Source organism: Peromyscus leucopus, chromosome 8a (assembly GCF_004664715.2).
Source record: "Peromyscus leucopus breed LL Stock chromosome 8a, UCI_PerLeu_2.1, whole genome shotgun sequence".
Lineage (NCBI taxonomy): Eukaryota > Metazoa > Chordata > Mammalia > Rodentia > Cricetidae > Peromyscus > Peromyscus leucopus.
The window spans coordinates 39,383,414-39,408,230 of NC_051085.1; the positions used below are offsets into that span (position 1 = coordinate 39,383,414).

The window sequence follows — 24,817 nt, forward strand, 5'->3', positions numbered from 1 at the left end:
TGAAGAGGTTCTGGGTCCTAGGGGAGTACTGATTATTGTTTCCAAATGTTTCTATCCCGAGATCAGTGCTGCTCTAACCCTGGTCAGAGTTTGGCTCTGCAATGGGCAGCAACCTCATAACTGATTAAGGTGTTGAGAGTAGGTGACATTGAGGACTCAGCCCTAAACAAGCCATTTATTATCGAGTCCCCCGAGGCTCAGGGAACATCATGGAAACAGCGGCAGTAAGAAAGAAGGCGGAGGGTGGGAGGGATGCTGTGAAAGGCTCTCCTCCAGACACGGCACGGCGACTGTACTAATGAGCTCGCTGCACTAGGGTTACCTGTTAGATCAATCAAGCCAGTCAATACTCCCCGTGGATGAGAGAGCGGCTCAGGAGGCGTCGCCCACAGCTGAAGAGCTATTCACAACCCATGGCTGTTGGGGGTGTGGCTGCTTCTAGGCTGCCCATGCATACACAGCCATACATGTATAGGAAGCACTAACTGGACCCAGTGAGTTATAAAAATAAAATTTAACAAGGACTTGAAGGTGGGAAGTACTAAGGGGTTCGGGAGGAGAGGAAGGAGGGAGCTGGGGGTGGCATCATCGAGACACAATATGCATACATGAAATTGTCAAGTTTTGAGAACATTTTTTGAAAAAGAGTGGCCGGTGCAGGTCAGTGACAGTGTTTGCCTAGTGTCTCTCCTGAGTCCGCATCTCTGAGACAAAGGAGGGAAAGGTAGTGAGGCTGTATCTACCGAGCCTTCCTGGCAACCACTACCAGCTGGGAAATCCTCGCATGCTACATTGGAAAGGAAAGTTGAACTCAACCCGAGTGAATACATGATAGAAAGCCAAGGGGAAGAATGCGGATCCAAATCAAGCTCTAGCTCTAAAGCCATGTACTTTCATGAAACAGTATTTAAATACGCAAAAGGTACAGAATTCGCAGAGATGGCACAAAATCCTCACATTATTATACATGCAGTTTACTTTGGAGGATTGTATCCTTGTTTCCAGACTGACGACCACCGGGGCCTCCAAACAGACAACAGAGACCATCATTTAAAACAACCACTTTATTAAAAATAGCGAATCTCACAAATACTTATTAAACATTTGTCACTGGCCATTGGCAAACACACCTGCGTGTGTACTGATTGTCTGACGTAAACTGAAAGCTGGGCTGCCACAGGAGGCCCGTGCACCGCCACCGTGTGACCAGGACTCGGCCGGTGTGGTGGTCGCAGGGCACATCCTTCAGCCCCACCGAAGGTTTAGCACAGAGCATTTCAAGTAGAACCTTAAGGCAACAGAAGAAAACTCAGCAGCACACTCCGCATCCCACTGCATCCCACTTCCGGACCGACCTGCAGCCAGGCCACGCCCTCCGCAGGGGGAATTACAGCAAGCACGTGGACTAGAAGCGCGGGCAGGCGGGCGGGCGTGTGAACACAATCACTGCACTTGCGCTCTCAGCACTTGAATGTTGTTGGGGAAGATGATTGTGCGACAGGACTCGGCTGGAAAAGCAATGGCTGCCGCTTCTCTGCGAATCCCCCAGAGCAGGCTGCACGCGCCGCCGCGTTAGCTGGTGGACGGATTGGGAACTTCCTGCGCGTCTGCCAAATGCAGCTTCTGTCTGGAGTCACCAGTTAAGAAGGTTTTCATTTTAAAGTGAGTACTTCTTTAAAGGTCAGGAATTTCCACTCAGTACCCGGGAAACAGAAGAAATGGGATAAGGGAAGGAGGGAGGAAGGGAGAGCAGGGGAGGCATAAAGGGAATGCTGTCGTGTTGTCAACAAGTTTGGACAGTGGCTCAATGTATAATGTATAATGTATAATTCGAAGCTTAGAAACATTTGGGGCTGGAGAGATGGCTCAGAGGTTAAGAGCACTGGCTGTTCTTCCAGAGGTCCTGAGTTCAATTCCCAGCAACCACATGGTGGCTCACAACCATCTGTAATGAGATCTGGTGCCCTCTTCTGGCCTGGGTCATACGTGCTCTGTGTGCTGTATACATGCTGTGTGCTGTATACGTTTGGGGAAACAATTTCCTTATAAAGCCAAACCTGAAAAAATTATCACAACTCTGTAACCTTTTATATAATCTTAACCATCCTTCAAAAAACTGGCTAAAACAGAATTTCTGCATGTGTCCTTACCCCTTCTCACGACTACCTTTCATTTTCCTTAGTCTTAAACTGCTTAGCTGTTGCCCAGTTCAAACAGTGGAGACACCGAGGACAGCTCCGAGCCCGCGGTGCATATATGGAGAGGTCGTAACAGCATACAAAGGCATGGCCATCCAAAGTACTCCTGGCTAGTGGGGAGGTTTGAGATTTAACACAGAAAAACCACCCGACAGTGAGGGGCAGACTGCGAGCCTCCAGGTACAAACCGAGCGTTGGACAGGAGTGGTCAGTCGGCACGGATGTCACCTGTCTGACAGAGAGGAGGGGGAAAAGGCCGGAGTGTGTCTGCATCAGAACTACAGGCTGAACGAAGGACACCCTGGCAAGAATGAGCATGATGTGCTCCGAGACATCGAAGGACACAGCTCGGCGGGAACAAAAACTCTAACGTGATGTATGTGCTGGGATCGCCTGGAAAAAGCCTATAAAAAAGGTGACCATGGTAAAGAATAACAATAAAAAAGCATTGGCAAGAGCCAATGTATGAAACCACCGGTGGGGGAGCGAGGCAGGAGGATTGCTGCAAGTTTAAGGCCAGGCTGCACCACACAGTGAGTGCTAGGCCAGCCTGGACTGTAGAAGGGGATCCTGATTGAAAAGCAAAACAAAACAAGAAGAGAAAAAAGTGACACTTTAAGAAGATTAATTCAATGGCAATGGCTGAAGTCTAGAGAAATATGTAATGTAACCTACAGATACGGTTTTTAAGGTGCTAACACTGAGTTAAAAGGAAAAACAGGTGACATTCATTTAAATATGTTATTTACTCAGATAGATTTCAATTTAAAATTTTAATGTACTGTGTATGTGGCCATGCCACAGTGCGTGTGGAGCTCAAAGGTCAGATTTGTGGAGCCCGTTCTCTCCCTGAGTCTGACCTGGGTCATGGTGGTAAGACTCGGGTCCCCAGGCTACACAAGCACCATCCTGCTGGCTCTGTCCAGATATAGTTCTTTTAAAAACTCAAATCAGGCATGGTAGAATACACATTCCTGCGACTCCAGCACTCAAAAGGCACAGGCAGGGGTATCTTAGGATGGAGGCCAGCCTGGGGGTATCTCATGGAGACCTTGTCTCAAAATAACCAAATGAAGTCAGAGCAGCAATGCTTTCAACATGCAATCACAATTGAAATGTTGGGGTCTTTTTTTTCATGTCTGAAATTCACTGTCCTTGTTACAGTCGAAGCCTATTTTAATTCTCACTAGCTAAATACATCATATGCTCAACAGCCATACAGCTCGTGGCTCCCGTATTGAATACTGAAGCTCAAGTCAGAACATAAAGTCAAAACACTGAAGAACCAGGTTCTAAGTGCCTTCAGTGTCATACAGAGAATGAAGGAAAGACGGGAGCAGACGTGGTAAGAGCTGACACCTAGTTAAGAATGGCAAGTGGAGTTCATGGTCACGTCCACACTCAACGCAAAAGCACAGACTTAATGGTTGTTACTGCACAGCTGAGCAGTTAGTAACAGTATAAAACGATACAGCGGGATTCAGACTTGCTACCCTAACATCTGTATATTCTATAGTTTAGAAATTTCCTCATATATACCATCACCAAGGCTGAGCAGTTAGTAATAGTATAAAACGATACAGCAGGATTCAGACTTGCTACTCTAAAGTCTGTATATTCTGCATAGTTTAGAAATTTCCTCATATATACCATCACCAAGGCTGAGCAGTTAGTAACAGTATAAAACGATACAGCGGGATTCAGACTTGCTACCCTAACATCTGTATATCCTATAGTTTAGAAATTTCCTCATATATACCATTACCCAAAGCAGCTAGTATTACAGAAGCCCCTTGGAGATGTTAAAGGACGTGTGAAATGTCCCATTATTTAAGTGTGAACCACATTTCAGAAGTCCTATCTCATGCCATTATCATGTTCAAAGAAAGTTTCCTTCTCATGTGAAAGCAGGTTGAAGGCAGGGTTGATTCCTGTTATTCTTGTGTATTAGCAACTGTGTTGACAAATACATTAAAAGAAAAAGTCTGAAAAGTTCCTTAAGTCATTGTTTTAGACTGAAATATCAAAATTAAAATAACCTACCTGTGACTTGGGTGTTTTCCTACAAGGTATTCCTACACTGCCCTAGCTTTGGCATGGAGATGCCATGTCAACATCTGTGAAAGGACCCTTGAAAGTTGTGGTTTAGTGGTACCTGACTTTCAATTTTATACACCTCAAGTAATACTATTAAGCATATCTTTGGATATCTGCTAGGTAGTCTCAGAATCTAAGAGTCAAAATAATTCTTATAGTCCAATACACAATTTTCATGACTTGAAAAGTAGTAATTAAATTTCTTTTGAAAAAATAAGAAAACAATATAAAGCAAAGAACAAACCAGACACAGAATTTCAGCATACAAAACAATGAAACAATTTGATTTGGAGAGTAAAATGGAAGACACATAGTCCTAGTAGTAAAATAAGGTATGGTAGGAATTATTTCCCCGGAACTACAGATTATGAACTTTACTGTTGATAGCAGGCAAAGGATACATAGAAGAATTCAATTCTTCTAACTGCAACACAAAGAAACAAATTGAATATTAGTTTTGACAAGATAAATATTAGTAGGTCACTGTAAACCATGTTTTAAAATAGCTTCATGTAGGTTTTCTTTAACTGAATGAGCAAATTATCTAAAATTTTTAAATTTTCTAGGTTGAGAAATTCCTTTTTATAAAATAACTATGAAGTAGCTGCAGCCTGAATGGAAGAACTTAGAGGGGAAGCAAATGCTGAAGACTAGAGCTGTGCAAGTGTTCTTAGAATCACCTATAATGGCAGTAATCTCTACTGTTTGTTATTCCTTTCTGAAAGAGTCTCTAACAAAATATCATTAAATTAGTGGTTTGTAGAAAAACCCACTTCTAATGGCTCTCGAGACCAGCCATCCACGATTAAGAAGCCAACAGAGCCCGTGTCTGGCTAACAGAACAGCACCTTGTACTATGTCCTCACAAAAGGGAAGCAGTGGGGTGTCTCTTTCCAGCCTCTTTTCCCAGGATACTAAACTCGCTCTTGACCTAATTACCTTCCAAAGACCTGTCTCTTGGTGCACCGCCTTCAGGGGGAGAACTTGAAAGTATGATTTCTAGAAGGATACAGACATTCAGACCACACTATCTTTAACTTTAGATGGAGAAATATAAAGTACAGAAATGCTGAGTCTGTAGCTTAGTGGTGGAGTGCTTGTCTTGCATTCATGAGGCCCTCGGCTTAATCTCCAGTAACTCAAAACAGTTTCAAAAAGAAAAGAAGGTAAGTAGGTAGGTTAACTAGACTTGGTAACGAAGTTCACTGTTACCAAGAAGAACACTGATGTGAGCCTTGCACTATGCCTCCTGGCTTCAAATTCAGTGTCTTTTTTGCCCAGATACAGCATTTTCCTAAATGCACCAAAAGTGCAGAAATTAAGCTTCTATTTAATAGAAATAAAGCACAAAGCATGAACTTGTGACACTGAATGTTATATGGCAGACTTGACGTTTAAAAGAACAGGCTTGAAGGGATTTTTGTTTGTTTCTGCGAGAGGTCTCATGTACATGAGGCTAACCTTGAACTCCTGTTCCTCCTCATCCAGTTCCCAAGTGCTCGGATTACAAGCATGCACTGCTAATCTTCTAGGCTTAAAGCTTGAAGAGCGTGGGTAGACACCAGGAGGAGGTGGCGCAGACCTTTAATCCCAGCACTTAGGAGGCAGAGGAGGTTGGCTGAGTTTGAGGCCAGCCTGGTCTACAGAATGACTTCCAAGAAAGCCTGAACTACATCGGGAAACCCTGTGTTGACAGCTGCCTCATATTTATTTAAATTAAAAAAAAAAAAAAAAAGAGTGAAGAAAAGCAGCAGAAAAAAACTCTTGTCACTGGTGAACAATGACAAGCTATGAATATGAAGCTAAAATACGCTGAAGTCAGTTTTTATTTATTTCCCTTTGTTCTACAAAGGTTTTGTACGTGCACACGTGCAAGTGTGTGCATCTGCACACGTGCAAGCCAGAGGTCAACGTTTCGTGTCTTCCTCAATTGTTCTCCACCTTAGTTTTCTGAGACAGGATCTCTCACCAAACCTGGAGCTCACAAATTCAGCAAGAATGGGTGGCCAGTAAGCCCAGAGATCTTCGTATCCCCACCTCTCCAGGCACTGAGGATCTGAACTCAGGCCCTCACGCTGGAGCAGCAAGAACTTGACTGACTGAGCCCTCTCCCTAGCTCCCTAAAGAAGGCTGGAAAGATTTATTTATTTTTATTTTATGGGTATGAGTGTTTTGCCCGCATGTAAGCATGTGCACCACAGAGGTGTGCCCTCAGAGGCCAGAGGACGGCTTCAGATCTCCGGAACTGGAGCTACAGACGGTCGAGGGCCGCCATGTGGGTGCTGGCAACAGATTCTGGGTCCTCTGCAAGAGCAGCAAGTACTTTTAGTCGCTGAGTCAGCTTCTCAGCCCCCTAAAAAAGGTTTAAGAGGCAAATTTACAAGATGTTATGGGCTGAGTAGTGCCCCACTCCATCCCCAACTCATACATCCTAGCTGTCAGTCAGAATAGTCAGAATATGTGGGTATTTGGAGACAGAGCCTTAAAGAGGTAATCCAGTTAAATGAGGTCAGTGGAGAGGACCTAGTTCAACAGGACCTTAACAAGATGTGCACAGGAGAAGAATTCCATGAGCATTAAGATGGCCACCCACCATGGAGAACTGAAGCCTTACACAACACTTGGATCTCCAACTCTAGCTCCCAGAACTGTGAGAAAATAAATTTCTAGTGTTCAAACTCCAGTCTGCGGTGCTCTGTTACGGTAGCTCTAGACTGACAGATGGAAATGTTCTCAATTGCTGTTAAGACCAACACTGGTCTATATTTAAAATGAAGTAACCATCCAGGCAGGCAAAGGTCTTCTGACTGGTGTCTTCTATGGACTTAGGATCTGCCTATGGATAAGGTCTCTACAGAATACAGGCACGTATGTAAAAATGTACAGAAGCAAGCAGGGCCTTCAGAAGTTTGCCGGGATTATGAGAATACATGCTTCCACAAATCTAAGTGTAAGCATTTCTTAGACTGTATTTCTCTAAGGGGAGTCCAGTGTAACAGAGGTGAAATTTGAGGACACAGAACTAAGCGAACCCCCGTGAGGGCACACGGTGTATGAAGTGCCACAGAGGCCAGTTCACCGAGAGAAAAGTACATGAGGGGTTGCTAGGGCATGGGGAGGAGAGACTAACGCACAGGCTTCTTTAGGAGGTAAAGAGAATGTTCTAGAATTAGACGGTGTGGATGACTGCAAACACTGAATATATATGTAGATGATAAATGATATATATGAACCACATATATACAGTACATGTATATGATGACTGACATGTGGGTGGTGTTGCTGGAAGATGTTTTTAGACAACAGAGAGCACTCCACTCACGTCAGACAGAAGTCTGTCCAGGTTGGCATCGCTGGCCGCTTTCCGCTTATCCTCGGGCAGCTCCTCTAACTCCCCATACAGCTCCAAGTTCAAGCGAGCTAATTTCTCCTGCATTCCCCGGACATGCTCCATCTGTTCTATGGAACATTCATTTCCTGGGGAACATTCCAGAACATTAACAAAGATTAGTGTTAAAGCCTATAACCCTTGAGAAACAGCTTTTCAATTCCAGGTGCGCAAAAGAAATCCATTTTCTTTGTTTGTAAATTGGCTTGCTAATAATTGTTTTCTTTGTGTGATCATAAATCCTCTATTTTTTTGAGACAGTGTAGCCAAGCTGGTTCACAATCTTCCTGTCTTGGCTTCTTCACTGTTGGGAACAAATATAATTATTGGCCAGGGAAACAATGACCACCTAAGAAATATTCCTGGGCCCTAAAATAAAATCAGGCATAAAATATTAAAGCAAAGTCACTCCTTAAGTAGGGAAGACATGTTTTTCCTTCCACTGTATACAAAAGCAGTAACGCCATAATTATGTCCACTTTGACACCTGCCAGTTGAACTGGAAAGCCAACATTTTGTAGTACTCTGAGTAAAATAAGGACTTGTCTAAGAATTTCAACCACAAATTATTTTTCCAGCCAATTATATATTCTTCCTTTAGGAAACAGAAATGCAAATATTTATGAAGTGTGATGATTATACATGACACAGTGTAATGATATTTTCAATCATATGCATGGTAATGCAAGACAACTTCACTAAGGCATGGGTCTCATTATTTCTTAAGTCCAGCATAGTGATTTTATCTGCCCAGAACAACTAACATATATACACATGACATAGTCTACATCTTCATCTGGTTTAAGTGCAGCATCTGCAACCTCTTGGTACTTAAAACAAACAAACAAACAAACAAAACCCACCGTTTTCCCTACATATATTGCAGAAGTACACTATAATTCAGCTGGCGCTGAAATGAGCCAGGCGTGGCATCCTAAGTGTGTGTATCAGCATTCATCCTGAAGAGATATGTGTTCATGTGGCGAGAGGGAGAGGGAGAGGGGAGGAGGGGCAGGGGAGGGGGAGAGAGGGAGCAAGAGAATGAGTGAGAATACGAATGAATGAATGAATAAAGAGATGCAGACCTGACAGAGGAAAATGGAGAGGAAGGCAGACCTAGATGGCCTGCCAGGAGACAACAGAAGCTTCCTAAGATAAAAAGGATGGGTTTTGAAGGGCGAAAGATCAATGGCAGCTAAGAAAGGCTTAGTGATTCCCTGGAGGGAGCCATGAGGAAAGACCCAGTCCTTGCATGTCCAGATAAAGGCCCACAGTTTACAGATAAAGTGGTGGTGGTGGTGGTGGGCTCTTAGGCGTTAAGTTGTTAAAACAAAAAAACCACCATTAATGACCTGAACTGAAGGGAGGAAGCTAAGTAAAAGAAGTACAGAGATTGCCACTGAGAAGAGTGAGCAGGGAAGAGAGGAAGGTGTGAAAACATTCTGGGATGCCGTGCTGTTGGTGTGGAGCATGAGGTGGCGGAACACGTCTGTGAAGGAAATAATGCTCCTTCTTTTGGAGTCAGGGGCTCCTATGTAATCCAGCCTGGCTTTGAATTCAGGATTCTCCTGCCTCAGTCTCCCCAGTACTGGGATTACAGGCCTGAGCCTGGCTTCTTTGTCAAATATAAGTATTACTAAGGACTAAAGACCCAGGAACCACAGAAGAAAAAAGATGTGAGTACACAAAAATCAAGAACTTTACAGGATTAAATAGACTATCACAACATCTAAAGACAAATATATCTGGAAAAATAAGTCAGAAAAAAATGGATCGTTTACAGGCAAAACATACAGAGGACTCTTGACAATGACAAAGAAAGAAATTTCCAGACTGAAAACTATGTAAAGGCCCTGACGAGAGCAATCCAACTACTTAACAAGTAGACACAGAAATTCAAATCTGATGGCCATTTAAAAACATTTCACTTGACTGGAAAAAAACTGAAAGATAATGTCTACTGCTGTGGGAGGCCCAAAGAAAAAAGATTCTCCCATAAATGGCCAACAAAACAAGAAACCAAAGAAAGCATTCAGGATACTCCTATTACAAATAAAACTGGAGCTGGTGCGGTGACCCACTTCTCTATTTCAGCACTTGGAATGTGGAGACAGGAAGATTAAGGATTGAAGAGGAGCCTCTGCTACACAATGCATTCAAGGCTAGCTTACAATACATGAGACCCTGCCTCAAAAAACCAGTCAACAGGATGAGAATGTAACTCAGTTGGCAGGATGCTTGTGTAGCAGTCACAAAGACCAGAGTTCAACTTCCAGCATGCATAAACAGGGTGTCATGGCATGTGCCTATAATCCTAGCGGTGGGAGACAGATGGCAATGGGAAAATCAGAAGTTCAAGGTCATCCTCAGCTACACACCGAGTTCAAAGCCAGCCTGAGCAATACAAGGCCCTGCTTCAAAAGGGGAAAATTCCCAGTGCATGGAAAGCTGAGGCCGAAGATGAACTCCAGGATAGCCAGGCTACACACATAGCAAGACACTTCCCAAAAATAAAAGCAAATTGAATACACTAAGCCTAAATTGGTTTAGCGGATAAAGACTTCCCCTATTATTTAAGTAGATAAATTATATGATATGGTTTTGTTTTTCAGAAATGGATTAGGTTGCCTTCAAAAGAAGGAAGGGGCATAAAAGGCCATATATAGGGACAGAGAACCTAATTTAAATTAGACTTCAGGATGGTTATTCCCTACCAGCAATCCTACTTTAACATTTCGGTTGACCTTCCCTTGTGTGGTGGTGTTATATAGTATGCCGGAATGCACCTGTGCAGACTGGCATGCAGAGGCCAGGAGGGTGTAGGGGTCCTGTCCCACCACTATGCCTTATCCCTTTAAGACAGGGTCTTTCAGTGAACCTGGACCAAGGCCAACAGCCAGCAAGCCCCAGAAATCTGCTTCCTGTGTCTCTGGAGTCACAGGCCTGCTTGTGCCCATGCTCAGTTTTTGTTTTGTTTTGTTTTGTTTTTCAGAGACAGGGTTTCTCTGTGTAGCTTTGGTGCCTTTCTTGGATCTTGCTCTGTAGACCAGGCTGGCCTCGAACTCACAGAGATCCGCCTGGCTCTGCCTCCCGAGGGCTGGGATTAAAGGCGTGCGCCGCCACACCCAGCCATGCCCAGCGTTTTAACACAGGTGCTGGGGTACAAACTCAGGTCCTCATGGCTGGGCGGCTAACTGTCTTACCCACTAAGCCATCTCTCGGGCCCCAAAAACATCCTTTAAAAAATCCCCCAATAATTTTAGAAAGCAAATTATATTCCATGACAATGAAATCTAAAATCCTTAAATTTTATGTCTATATATTTCGTGGCCCCTTCTCTCCCTCTCTCCCGACACCTGAGTGTGTGTTTTGTTGGTTTGTTTTTGAGGCAGGTTTCGTGTAGCCCACGTTGCTTCCAAAGCCACTGTGTAGCTGAGGATGTCTCTGATCTGTCTGGTTCTCCTGCCTCTATTTCCCGAGAAGTGGGATTAGAGCTGTGTGCTCCCATGCTGGGCTTTATGTAGTGCTGGGTGTCAAACAGAGGACTTTGTAAGCACCAGGCAATCATCAACTACCAACAAGGCCACATACATACCCAGCCTTCTCTGGGCATGCTTGTCCTGAGACAGGCTCAGATGGTTCAGAATGGCCTCAAACTCCCTATGTGGTTGAGGATGACCTTGGACCTCTCACCCTCCAGCCTCTCCCTTCTAGATACTGGGATTGCAGGCCCGAGTCACCACATCCAGCATCCCTTTGCCTTTTAACAAGAGAAAAGGATTCTTTGAGAGACCCTCGAACAACAAGGTGGAGGTGGGTGGGGGGTGCTAAGGAATGACGCCCAAGGTCGTCTGTCCTCTGGCTTTCACGCGCACACACAAGAACCAACCAGACAACAGGGAGAAAGAAACATCCAGAACACAGGCTGCAAACATCCTAAGACGAGGCATGAAGAGCGGGCACACCGGCGGCTTACCGAACGCCTGCAGCTTTCCAGAGTGGAAATCATTCAGCAGACTGAGGAGGCCGCGCTCCATCTCCTGGACATCGGAGACGTCCGTGAGGAAGGAGTGCTGGATGGGGGTGGACTGAGCCCCCTTCCCTTCTCCTGCTTGCGGTCTGTTCTTCTCTTTCATCACTCTGCGGAGACGACACAATTGACTCCAGTTAGATCTCCCAGGGTGTTCTAGGTTAAACTCCTGCCTAACTTCTTAAACAGATGAACATTTTTTTCTTTGAAAACAAGAAATCAGAAGGAAGTCAATACTAATTTGAAACCTCAAGCCAATGACAAACAAAAACAGGTGGTGAAAAATCTCAAATACATAAAGTGTAACCACTGAGAAATGTCAAAAGTTTAGTTAGTACGTTTATGCAATATGCTACCTTGTTAGATTGAAAAGAAAATTGGTAAATCTTTTCAGTATTCTATTTTGTACATTTCGTTTCTCAGTAAAACACACCACACACTCCCCTTTCTAAATGTTATCCTTAAACGATTTAGAGCTGGGTGAGTCTTTCGGGGTTTCTGCTCTGAAGACAGCATGCCAGGCGTGCGTGGGCTTAGGAGAAAGACATTTAAAATCCAGAATCAAGAGCCTGGTAGCATTCTGAATCCTGCCACCCTCCTCGGAGCCCCTCATGCAGTTTGGAAGCCCAACTGAGTAACCGTACTCTAACTTATCTATGCTCTCCTTAGCCACTGCCACCATCCTGTGCCTTGACCTAACGGCTCCCCACATCTTCCCAGATGGCCCACCTGGTCCTGTGTATGGTCCCTGCTCTCCTTTTCCTACCAAAGAGGCAGACAAATCCATTTCTAAAAACTGCCTAATTTAAGCCTTCAAGAGCTAAGGCCTGCCTTAATCCAATACCCTTCAGAAGCCCTGCTTTTCTTTGGTGTAGTTATTCAAACGTTTAATCCAGATGCAGAGGAAGGAGGCAGAGGCCAGTGGATGACCAGCATGATTTAACACAGTGAGTCCAAGGACAGTGAGGGACACTCACCCCACCCCTGTGACACCCTGTTCAAATAAAACAAAACAACCGACCCCTAATGGTATTAGCCTCCTTGAAGTATATTCGCCATCTGATCTGAGTCCTGGATCCACATTCAGATCCTTCACTTCCCAGCATCTTGCCAGGCCACTGCTCATGAACCCTTCAAGCCTCAGTCAGGCTGCTATTTCCACAGAAAGACATCTGGGAGCCCTTTGATGAATTCTTATCACATACATCTGCGCATACTGGGCTCTCAGATACTAGAGAGATGGTGCCATGGATACTCCTACGTAAAAACAGAGAAAGAGGAGTTCACCCAGCACAGAGCCAGCCAGACTTCTAAGGGGGCTATCCAAGTAAGGGTTAAAAAGCCAAAGGTGGAATGTGCCCTGTGGCTGCTGCTGAAGCCCAACATGACAGAGACCTAATGGGTCATCATGAAAAAAATCTACCCTTCTGATGCCAATAGAGATTGAGAGCCCAATATGGCCAGCTTTGGCAAGCATTAATGTAAGCCTAGGAACTGTAGCCATGAGACTGGATTCTCCAGAAGAGCTGTCAGCCAAAGTCATGCTCGGATCAAGAAAAACGGGCCTTGGCGGTTCGTGTTCCTGGAGTTGTATCCATGCCAGTGGATGTCCACACAATCCAGAAGAGAATTTGACATTGCTGCTGTTACTGTTGCTGTTATAACAATGGTGAACACCGCTGCTACTGTTACTGGGATTACCATTTTATAATTGCTTACTACAGCTAGCACAGTGGAGACCCTGGCAACAAAAGTAGCTACCACAGTTAGTTAATCTTTCATTCTATTGGGCATGATAAATTTAATTCAGTAGTTATATACATCTTGATTGGCTTTGAAAATTATAAATTTATAAACTCAAGCTCCAGTTGCTTTTGGGATACTATCTTACAAGGACTCCAACGTACAGTATGGCTCGATAAGGAAGGGAATGGCTCAGTTGCCTTTAGCCTACTGGCTATGGTTGAGATAGGACCTCTGTTGGTCTTTTCTGTATCGAATACACAGACTGCAAGCCCAGTGCCACTTTGAGATCTTTGGCAGCAATTAACCACGCAGCTCATACACGATTGAGCCGGTATGATAATGAGTATTCAGAGACGGGTAATGCCTGAGGGGCACTCACCAACCTAAGAGAGAGCACCTGTGTGGCCTGGGCAGGTGTCTCCATGACGGGTAAGGTGACCTGCTGACATCCCACGCAACCCAAGTCAGAAGCTCATTATTTTAATAAAAGGGGGACCTGCAGGGCCCTGGCCCCCGTTTTGGGTAACTGTTGCCTTTCTTGCAGACCTTGACCTTCATATCCTCCCAATGCTAATTCCCTGCCAGGTTCCACCCTCCAGAATGCCTAAGGGAAGTTCCTTGTCTGTGTATCCTGAATAATGGGCATTAACAGCTTAGATGCAAGATTATAAAACATCAGTAGCGAACTTCTGCCCTCCAGGGTCCTCCCATTGTGCTGTAAGCCTGTAATTAAGACCTCCTACCCCCTTCAAGAAATGACATTTGACATTTAAAATTAAATATATATATTTGAATGAATACTGTGAATGTAATCTATGAATACCACAAATGTGATTAATATCATGAGTGTAATTTAAAAAAAAAAAAAAAAAAAGCCAAAGGTGTTGGCATTGCCTTTAACAAGTACTGTAGATTCTGGATTCAGTACTCTACATACAGAGACTCAGGACTCAATTTTCACACAGTAATGAATGAAGACCTCATCCCCACAGCTATACACACGAGGATACAGTGAACAGGGCATGTGTATGTATACATACACCTTTGTGTGAGGGCCTGGGAGGGTACATAGATGGGGTGGGGTAAAGAAAGAAACTAACAACTCATAAGCAATTTAGAATTCAGGCTGGAGAGAAGGCTCAGTGGTTACCAGCATTAGCTGCTCTTCCAGAGGACGAGGGTTCAATTACGAGCATCCACATGACAGCTTACAATTGCCTATAACTCCAGTTCCAAGGGATTCAACACCCTTGGTCTGATATTCAGACTTCAGACATGTACAAACAGACATGAAGACAAAACACCCATACAAATAAAATGAAAATCTAAAAAAAAAAAAAAAAAAAAATGGACTTGGAGTGGTGGTGCACATCTTTAATCTGAGTACTCTGGAGGAAGAGAAGAAGAGAGAGCCCTATGTGTTCAAGGCCAAGCTAGTCTACATAGTGAGTTCCAGGCCAGCCAAGGCAACCTAGTGAGATAACTGTCTCAAAAACACAACAACAAAAACAAACAAAAAAACAGGAGAAAATACAGAACTCATAGTCTGTCAGTAATGGTTCTTCACAAGGAAAGGCCTGTATAGTGTGTGTGTGTGTGTGTGTGTGTGTGTGTGTGTGTTTTATGCAGCGCATGCATGTACATGGTTGTGTGTACATGTGTGTGCATGTGTGTGTGGAGGCCAGAGGTCGATGTCAGGTCCCTTCCTTTGCTGCTCTCCACTTTATTTTTTGAGATAGACTCTCATCAAACATGAGCTTGCCACATTGACTAGACTGCTCAGCAACAAGCCCCAGGGACCCCTATCTCCATACCGTTGGTGCTGGGGATCCAGATGTGCACTGCCACACCTTGGGTTTACCTGGATGCTGGGGATCCGAACTCAGATCCTCACGCTTGTGTGGCAAGCTCTTTAGCCACTGGCCTGTGGTTTTTAGGCAGGTATTTCATATGGTATTAAACCACGTCATTCAGTGTTTTAGTCTGCTTCCTCTTACTGTCATAAAGACCATGGCAGAAAGCAACTAGGGAAGAAAGGGTTGATCTGGCTTACAGTTCATAGTCCACTGTGCAGGGAAGTCGGGGCAGAAACTCAAGGTAGGAGCCTGCAGGAAGGAACTGGAGCACAGTCCATGGAGGGACTCTGTTTACTCTCTTGTTCAGCCTCCTTTCTTATACAACCCAGACCCACCTCCTCAAGGGTGGCACTGCCCACAGTGGACTGGGCCCTCCCACATCAGTAACTAATCAAGAAAACGTCCCCACAGAATTGCCTACAGGCCGATCTGATGGAGGCATTGCTTCAGTTGAAGATCTGAGTTTCCAGAGGACTCCGGGCTGTGTCAATTTGACAAGAAACACTCCAAGAGCTGCCCATTACCTCACCTGTGAGCTTATTACAAAGGGTCATGTGAAGCCCCACTCCTGCTGATCTGGAATGTACAGCTTAAAAAGATCCCCACAATACCCATACTCTCTTTACAATTGGAGAGAATCCACTAGGGATTTTAAGGTGTCTGTGTAGCAAATGTACTTTTCTTCTTCTTTCAAAGTTGGAAGTTTTTATCTACTAGATAACTTCATCAGTTAACACCTCCTAGAGAAGAAGACAGACACACTACAAAACTCCATTTATTAAAATTTGTTTCCTTGGGCTGGAGAGATGGCTCAGAGGTTAAGAACACTGACTGCTCTTCCAGAGGTTCTGAGTTCAATTCCCAGCACCCATATGGTGGCTCACAACCATCTGTAATGAGATCTGGTGCCCTCTTCTGGCCTGCAGGGACGCGTGCAGGCAGAACATTGTATACATAATAAATAAATAAATCTTAAAAAAAAATTGTGTTTTCTTTATGCATATGTGTATCTGTGCATGAGGGTGTGCATGGCCGTGTGGCTGTGCCTGTTTGTGTGCAGGCAAGTGAGGTCATAGGATACTCTTAGAGCTATCCCAGGAGCACTTTCTTTGAGGTCACCAACTAAACCAGACTGGCCAGCAGGCCCCAGGAATCCTCTTGTGTTCCCCAGGCTGGGAAAAGAGAAATGAGCTACCAGGTGTTTTTATGTGGGTTCTAGGGATGAGACTCAAGCCTTTAGGTTTGTAGGACAGGAGTTTTACGAACTGATCGAGCTCTCCGGGGCTAAAAACACCTTTCTGAACATTTATTCAAACACAACTCTCACAGTCACTGCTATAAGAGTCAAAGCCTGAGCTGAGACTGTGGCTCAGAGGCAGAGCACTGCATGTGTGAGGACTCAATCTCTAGCACTGGGAAAAGTCAAACCATGAGAGGAAACGAGGCTGGATAGAGAAGTTAACTACTTAATAGCACTTAACTGTGAAAACGTCAAAGGAATGAACTCACCTCTTTAACTTTGGCCGCTGGGAAGTTGACTGTGCCGTGGGATTTGAAAAGCCTGTGCTTTTACTCGCTGGGATGGCATTTTTTTTGGCATTAACAACCTGAGTAGAGTGGGCACTGAAAGACTTGGGGCTCTTCCTCTTCACTTTCCGCTCTTCCATTGTTTTAAGTTCTTCGACGCATCAACACCAGCTTCGTATGACCTAAATATCGAAAGATAGTGGTTACAGCTATACGCTATAATATGTAAAGAGAGTCAAAGGCACATTCCAAAGACCAAAAGAACAAGAATTTCAAGGCATTAAAGTTAGGACAAGGAATCCCTTATGTCTAATTTATTTTGCTAATGCACACAAATGTTCAAATCTTAGATGATCTTTTAATAAAAAATCCAGAACCAGATATCAGGGTGAAGGCTGAAAGATCAGAGAAGCAGAACAGCCAGCCACTAGTTCTTACCTCTATGAAATCCTCAGCCTAAAGAGAGTGAGTTCCTGTTTCCTCACACTTTATATACCTTTCTGTGTCCTGCCATATTACTTCCTGGGATTAAAGATGTGTGTGTTTCCCAAGCAAAGGTATGAGATCTCAAGTGCTGGGGTTAAAGGTGTAAGCCACCACTGCCTGGCTCTGTTTTCTCTCCTATACTGGATCAATCTCATGTAGCCCAGTGTGGCCTTGAACTCACAGAGATCCAGAAGAATCTCTGCCTCCTGAATGATAGGACTAAAGGTGTATGCCACCTCTATGTTTAATCAGTGGCAGGCAATTTTATTAGGGTACACAATATATCACCATACATAAAGGTCTTTGTCTAATAAATTTTTTAGAATTTTCTCTATTCACATATCTTCTAAGTATCTACTGATTCTTCTCCACAAGCCAGAACTGTCGTCAGTCCTGGGGAGACAATAATGAATAAGACAAAGCCCTTAATCTCAAGAAGCCACCATTATATAAGGTGGCCAATATAAATAAATCACCCATGCAAAACCCCAGCCTCCTTGGAGCTTTAGCTGGATTCTCAATCTCCCTTCCAAACCAGACTCAAACAGGTGTAGATCAGGGCATCAATAATCTAAACTGCAATTTGAGGCTTATGTAATGTACATTATATTGGTATGCTATGCACCACCATACTCAGATCTTATCTATCTGACTATCTATCTATCTATCTATATTTTAAATAAGGTGTTAGGGGCTGGAGAGATGGCTCAGTGGTTAAGAGCACTGACTGCTCTTCCAGAGGACCCTGGTTCAATTCCCAGCACCCATATGGCAACTCACAACTGTCTGTAACTCCAATTCCTGGGACCCATCACCCATGGCTAAAACAACAATGTATGCGAAATAAAAATAAATAATTAATTAAAAAATATAAGGTGTTACTATGTAGCTCTGACTGGCCTGGATCTTGCTCTGTCGACTAGGCTTACCTACCGGGAACTCCCAGAAATCCATCTGCCTCTGTGGCCTGCATGCTGGGATTAAAGGCATCAAAAGTGTATACCACCTCACCTTTTCTTTTTGAGAAAAAGTTTTGTTCTATGTCCCTGGCTGGCTGAGAAATAACTATGTAAACCATGCTGGCCTCCGGCTTGTGATGATGCTCCTGCCTCTGCTCCTGAGTGCTAGGATGATGGGCATATGCCACAAGACTGGCTGTTTAGATCTGGATTTTTCTTAATTCAATTATTAATGGATCACAAAGTCATCAGAAATATGAATATCTATTCATTCTTTTTAAATTGTCAATTGCATTATGAATGTCAGGTCTTAAAAAAAAAAATACCATGGGGCTTGAGAGCCAGCTCAGCAGTTAGGAGCCACTGGATGCTCTTCCAGAGGACTCATTTGATTTCCAGGACCAAGAAGGTGGCTTACAACAATCTGTAATTTCAGTTCCAAGGTATCCAATGCCCTCTTCTGGCCTCCAGGGGCACTGTATGCACGCAGGTAAAACCATCATACACAGCCAATAAAATTTAAAACTTAAAAGAGTTTTAATCCTGCACGACTATTTTAAAAGACTGAAACCGTCACTCCTAAAAGCATTACTTGGGAATTGTAAAGACAACGTTGAGGTTCTGTTTTTTTGTTTTTGTTTTGCTATCTAATGGACGGCTTTCTTGAGAAAGGGTCCAACGTCCAGTCTCTAATCAATCTCAGGTACCAATCGTGAATCCCCTTGAATCAGTTGGGACTTGTTTAACACGCAATGCAGATTAAAGACGACCGAGCAGGTCTCCAAGAGCTGAGGATCTGTCTGTATAATTCATGATACACATAAACACACTAACCTTCCAATCTAAGAGTGCTAAATAATACACATTTGGTGACATAAGAAAAAAAAAAACCAGTTAACACGAAAAGCATCGAAAATAAACCAATGGTCTCCGAGGGAACAAGCTTGCGATTTACTACTCATTTCTGGGGGGGATAACATCTGTCACGAGACCTGAAATCCTTTTGGTAGGGCAAGCACCAGGGACCGACCGTTCCAGAGAGGGCGAACTGCTCACGGCTGAATGTGAGGCCTTGCTTCTAACCAGGACCACCGAGGCGGGGGCCTCTGGACTGCACTTCATCTCCCTTCTCTCTTCCGCAACCCATCAGCGATGATGACCCATCAATACCCAGCAGTGACCGGAGCGGGTGCTGAGGGGCCCGAAGGAGCAGGCTTCGGGGTCCCCCTCACCCCACTACGTACCGGAGGAAGAGGCTGCGATCCCCCTTCCTTCACGGGGAAGGGTCCGAGAGCGTCCAAAGCCTCTGCTACAGCTGCAGCAAGAGCCCGGGATCGCCAAGCCGGGTCAGCAGCCTGGGACCGGCGCCTCCACAGCGCCCTTTGTTTACGGAAGTGACGTCACCGGGGCGGGACCCTCTGTGAGGCGGAAGCCACGCCCCCGGGCCCTTAGCGTCGCTGGCATCGCTTAGCCTGGGGCTCAGGGCTCCCGGGTGGCTCCGGCGGCCGCGGGAAAGAGAAGTCGTTTCTAGTCACTCCAGATTCTGCCTCTGCGCCGGCCTCGGGGGAGCTGGCTGTCTAGGGTCCTCACCGGAAGCGGGTAGCCACCGCGGTGAACGACCGCCCCCATGCACTACAGTTCCCAGCATGCCGTTCGAGCACACCTGAAGGCGGAGCCTATGGGATCCTCCTCTCCGATTGGCTACCTTGAGTGTGGCTCGAAAAGCCGCCGACAGTTGTGCGGCTGAGCCTCCGGACTGGGATTCTGTAAATAGCTCGTGTCCAAGCGTTGCAGGTCTTTTGGGGGGGGGGGGGGCGTTGGGTTTGTTTGTGTGCCTGCCTGTCTTAGTTTTCTTTTCGACAGGGTCTCCTCCGGCCCAGGCGGCTCTAGAACTGGCTGTGTTGCTGGGATGGCCTTGAACTCGTGATCTTCCGGCCCGCGCTTCTTACCTGCTGGGATGAGGGATATGTGACCCCCGACTGGGTTTACCTGACGACAGTCCCTTGAGATGGGTGTCATAATCCCCGTTTTAGAACCGAATCTGAGATTCAGAAAGGCTAATCAATCATGTTCTCTGACTCTCCACTTCACCCCTGGGAGAAAGAATTGAGGGTTGAGAGGGAAGGCTCCTGGAAGGTCTCTAGCCAGCCAGAGCATGGCAAACATGGCTCTGGCAGACCTTACCCTTCTCCCCATGCCCTCTGTCCTGCTAAAAAACAATTAGATTACATTCCTAAAATTAGCCACCAAGGTTTATTTTCTTTTTTGGGGGCCATTTCCTCCTCCTGAGGCTGACTACCAAGGTCCAGCTACCAAAGTATTGAAGTCCAGTAATCAAAAGCCCCCCTTTGGCTCACCTAATTAACATGGCAGTTATGCAGCATTACATCTGGCTAAGCTTCCCTTTGAAACTGCAGTGTCTGAAGGAGTTGGCCCAGTCCTATCGCTGACCAATAGCATCACAAGTGTCCAGGCAGGCACTCTTTCCTCAAGGAGCATCTGGGACTTTGCTATACCTGCCTTCCTCCAAGAGGTCTGATGAAGGATCTAATTACCCAGCCTTTGGAAGTTCTGATGCGTTCTTGTTTAAAAAACACAAAAACAAAAACCAACCAATAAAACTTATTATTTGGGGGTTATGGTTCTACAAAAGTTAATGCTTTTTTTTCGTTTGTTTGTTTTATTTATCATGTATACAGTGTGAGTGTTCAGCCTGCAGGCCAGAAGAGGGCACCAGATCTCATTGTAGATAGTTGTGAGCCACCATGTGGTTGCTGGGAATTGAACTCAGGACCTCTGGAAGAACAGCCAGTATTCTTAACCTCTGAGCCATCTCTCCAGCCCCAAAAGTTAATGTTTTAACTGAGTCTTTGCATTTCTAGGCTACCCTTCTCTTTTTTTTCATTTTTCATTAGAAAATTTTCTATTCACTCCACATACTACCTACAGATCCCACCTCCTCCCTCTCCCCCACCCAGCCCTCTCTCACAAGCCAGCCCGCATCCCCACATCCCCCAAATCAAGGTCTCCCATGGGGAGTCAGCAGAGCCCAGCACACCGAACCTAGGCAGGTCCAAGCCCCTTCCCACTGTACCAAGGCTGTGAAGGTCGTCACACCACAGGCACCAGATTCCCAAAAGCTTGCCCATGCACCAGGGACAAATCTCAATCCCCCTGCCTGGGTGCCCCCCAAACAGTTCGAGCCAAACAACTGTCTTCCATATCCAGAGGGCCTAGTCCACTCCCATGGGGCTCCACAGCCACCAGTCCACAGTTCATGGACTTCCACTAGTGTGGCCGGTCATCTCTGCACGTCCTCCCATCATGATCTTGATGTCCTCCACCTGCAGTATCTTTCCTCTCTCTCATCAGTTGGATTCCCGAAGTTCAGCCTGGTGCATGGCTGTGGATCTCTGTATCTGCCTCCATCAGTCACTGGACAAAGGCTCTATGATGACAGCTAGGTTATTCGCTAGACCGGTCACCAGAGTAGATCAGTCCAGGCACACTCTGGACCACTGCCAGCAGACCAAAGTGGGGTCAACCTTGTGGATTCCTGAGAGCCTTCCCAGCACCCTGCCTCTTCCTATTCCCATGATGTCCTCATCTATCATGGTATCTCCCTCCCTGCCCTCCCACTCTGTCCCTGTTCCAGCTTGACCCTCTCATTTCCCTATGTTCTCATCCCCCACTCCTCACCCTCTTCCACCCCCCCACACCCAGTCCACTCATGTAGATCTCATCCACGTCTCCTTCGCTGGGCCATCCATGTATCCCTCCTAGGGTCTTTCCCTGTTAGCTAGCCTCTCTGGAGTTGTGGGTTGCGGTCTGACCATCCCTTCTCTCACATCTAGTATCCACTTATGAGTGAGTACATACTATGTTTGTCCTTCTGAATCTGGGTTACATCACTCAGAATGATATTTTCTAGTTCCATCCATTTGCCCGCAAATTTCATGATGTTGTTTTTTACTGCTGAGTGTATATTACTCCATTGTGTATATGTGCCACATTTTCTTTATCCATTCTTCAGTTGAGGGGCATCTAGGTTGTTTCCAGGTTCTTGCTATTACGAATAATGCTGATATGAACATAGTTGAGCATGTGTCCTTGTGGTAAGATTGAGCATTCCTTGGGTATATGCCCAAGAGTGGTATAGCTGGGTCTTGAGGAAGACTTATTCCCAATTTTCTGAGAAACCACCATACTGATTTCCAGAGTGGCTGCACAAGTTTGCACTCCCACCAACAGTGGAGGAGTGTTCCCCTCGCTCCACATCCTCTCCAGCATAAGCTGTCTTCACTACACTTCTCTTTTAAAGCTAAAGTAGTTAACTAGATTAGGAGCTAGGTGTCAGAAAGATCTGAAGATGTTTTCATCCTCTGAGAATCTTTTCCAAGCTCCTGTAATCAGAACAGCTTTAAAAGAAGGCTGATCCAAAAAAGAAAACAGGCCATGGGGTCAGGAGTTGGCTACACTGCAACACAACCTTTGGTTTTTCTCTCCTTAGCTAGACTTTCAGAGTTTACCATGGAGTACTACCAGGGTGCTAAAAACACTTGTAGGAATGTCTTACAAAGTAGCAAAAAGTAAAAGGAAGAATGTCTTACTTTTCTACAGCTGTGAAGAGATCCCATGACCACAGCCTATAAGCCAATGCTAATAAACCATGCCTGTGTGTGGCGCGCATGCACACACACGTAAATGATATATAATATACGTGATGAGGGGGTGTGCATGTGTGTGTGTTTATTCTCTCAGTTGTTCCTTTAGAGAATGCTGACTAACATTAAGGGTGATGGAGGCCGGGATAGGAAAGGAAGAAAGCAAGTAAAAGAAGAGCCCTCTTTATACCTGTTAGGTAGGGAGGAAGTTTTAAAATCCAAACTGCTGCCAGGCTTCAACTTTGAGTTGCTTAATTTCTGTCACCAAGTGTCTGGTTACTGCTGTGGGACGGTCTGTATGTCAAATTGCTCTGATTGGTCAATAAATAAAACACTGATTGGCCAGTGGCCAGGCAGGAAGTAGGTGGGACAAGGAGAGAGGAGAATTGTGGGAAGCAGAAGGCTGAGGCAGAGAGACACTGCAGCCGCCGCCATGACAAGCAGCATGTGAAGACGCCGGTAAGCCACCAGCCACGTGGCAAGGTATAGATTTATGGAAATGGTTAATTTAAGATAAAAGAACAGTTAGCAAGAAGCCTGCCACGGCCATACAGTTTGTAAGCAATATAAGTCTCTGTGTTTACTTGGTTGGGTCTGAGCGGCTGTGGGACTGACGGGTGACAAAGATTTGTCCTGACTGTGGGCAAGGCAAGAAAACTCTAGCTACAGGTTAGTATTTATTTGTCAGCTTGACACAAGCCAGGGTCATCTGGAAGCGGGAACCTCAATGGAGAAAATGCCTCCATCACATTGGCCTGTAGGCAAGTCTGTGAGGCCTTTTAATAATTGAGGTGGGAGGGTCCAGCAAGCCCACTGTGGGTGGTGCCATCCCTAGACAGGTGGTCCACAGCTGTAAAAAACAAACAAACCAAAAAAAAAAAAAAAAAAAAAAAACCAGGGTGAGATAGAGGGAAAGTCAATAAGCATCATTCCTCTATGGCAGTCATTCTCAACCTTCTTATTGTTGAGACCCTTTTATATATTTCCTCATGTTTTGGTGACTCCTAATGACAATAAAAATTATTTTCATTGCTACTTTTTTTTTTTTTTTTTTTTTGGTTTTTCGAGACAGGGTTTCTCTATGTAGTTTTGGTGTCTGTCCTGGAACTCACTATGTAACCCAGGCTGTCCTCAAACTCACAGAGATCCTCCTGGCACTGCCTCCCGAGTGCTGGGATTAAAGATGTGCACCACCACCTGACTTCATTGCTACTTTATAATGAGAGGGCCAGGGAGCCACACTAGAGCCATAACAGGTTTCTGATAGTCCTGCCAGGGACCAGGCTTTAGTTTCAGTTTAATGGAACTGGCTGGAGCTGAACAAGCAGTTCTCAGGAAGATCAGAACTCAGGGGCAACCAATCAGCAGCCCCCCCCCCAGCCTTCTGATAGCTAAAGATAGCTTACCCTACCCTTTAGCTGGAAGGTCCCTAACCATTGGAGCCTCCCACCAATCAGCCCCCAGACTAATCTTCCCTCCACCAGTCTTCATCAGATTAATCCCTCCTTCCTGGAATTCCCCAAACACCACTTAAAAGGAGCTTGTGACCTCCCTTTGGGGTCGCTATTTGCCGCTCCAACATGTTGGAAATAATAAATGCTCATGCTGATTGCATATGTGATTGATGGTCTTTCTTGGGGGCTTCTTCTGGACCTTAACACGTAACTGTAGCTTATCTACTGTTACGAATTGTAACGTATTTATCTTTGTTATCAATGGTCTTAGGCAACCCCTGTGAAAGGTCGTTCAATCCCCAAAAGGGTAGACTGGCTACTCTGTGGCCTCTGTTTCAGTTCCTGCCACCAGGTTCCTGCCTTGAGTTCCTGCCCTGGCTTCTCTCAGTGATGGACTGTGACTGGCATGTGT

At 45.2% G+C, this 24,817-nt stretch overlaps 1 protein-coding gene and 1 long non-coding RNA gene across 3 annotated transcripts; one reads left to right on the plus strand and one right to left on the minus strand.

Moving 5' to 3' along the window:
• Nucleotides 1-1,046: 1,046 nt before the first annotated feature.
• On the minus strand, nt 1,047-19,709 carry Ccdc28a (coiled-coil domain containing 28A). 2 transcript variants are annotated; one of them, XM_037200311.1, is made up of 6 exons: nt 19,532-19,709; nt 16,825-17,024; nt 11,660-11,823; nt 7,618-7,772; nt 4,697-6,648; nt 1,047-1,627 (listed from the first exon to the last, which is right to left on the minus strand). In XM_037200311.1, the coding sequence occupies exons 2-5, from the start codon at nt 16,980-16,982 to the stop codon at nt 6,547-6,549; spliced, it is 579 nt and encodes a 192-aa protein (XP_037056206.1). In that variant the 5' UTR covers nt 16,983-17,024; nt 19,532-19,709; the 3' UTR covers nt 1,047-1,627; nt 4,697-6,546. The 2 variants fall into 2 exon arrangements, with proteins under 2 accessions (XP_037056206.1, XP_028716727.1); XM_028860894.2 differs by having other exon boundaries at nt 4,697-4,719; nt 19,532-19,705.
• Nucleotides 1,414-6,030, plus strand: LOC119086837. The gene is made up of 2 exons (XR_005090203.1): nt 1,414-1,662; nt 2,183-6,030. It is a non-coding gene; the product is annotated as an uncharacterized LOC119086837 (long non-coding RNA).
• Nucleotides 19,710-24,817: the final 5,108 nt, after the last annotated feature.

What these genes read in the sequence shown, in the direction of transcription:
- Ccdc28a (XM_037200311.1), bottom strand. Translation starts at nt 16,982, where the DNA reads ATGGAAGAGCGGAAAGTGAAGAGGAAGAGCCCCAAGTCTTTCAGTGCC. An exon ending in CAGCGGCCAAAGTTAAAGAG is followed by an intron (nt 11,824 to 16,824) that starts GTGAGTTCATTC and finishes TCGTCTCCGCAG; the next exon opens with AGTGATGAAAGAGAAGAACA. An exon ending in TGGAAAGCTGCAGGCGTTCG is followed by an intron (nt 7,773 to 11,659) that starts GTAAGCCGCCGG and finishes AATGTTCCCCAG; the next exon opens with GAAATGAATGTTCCATAGAA.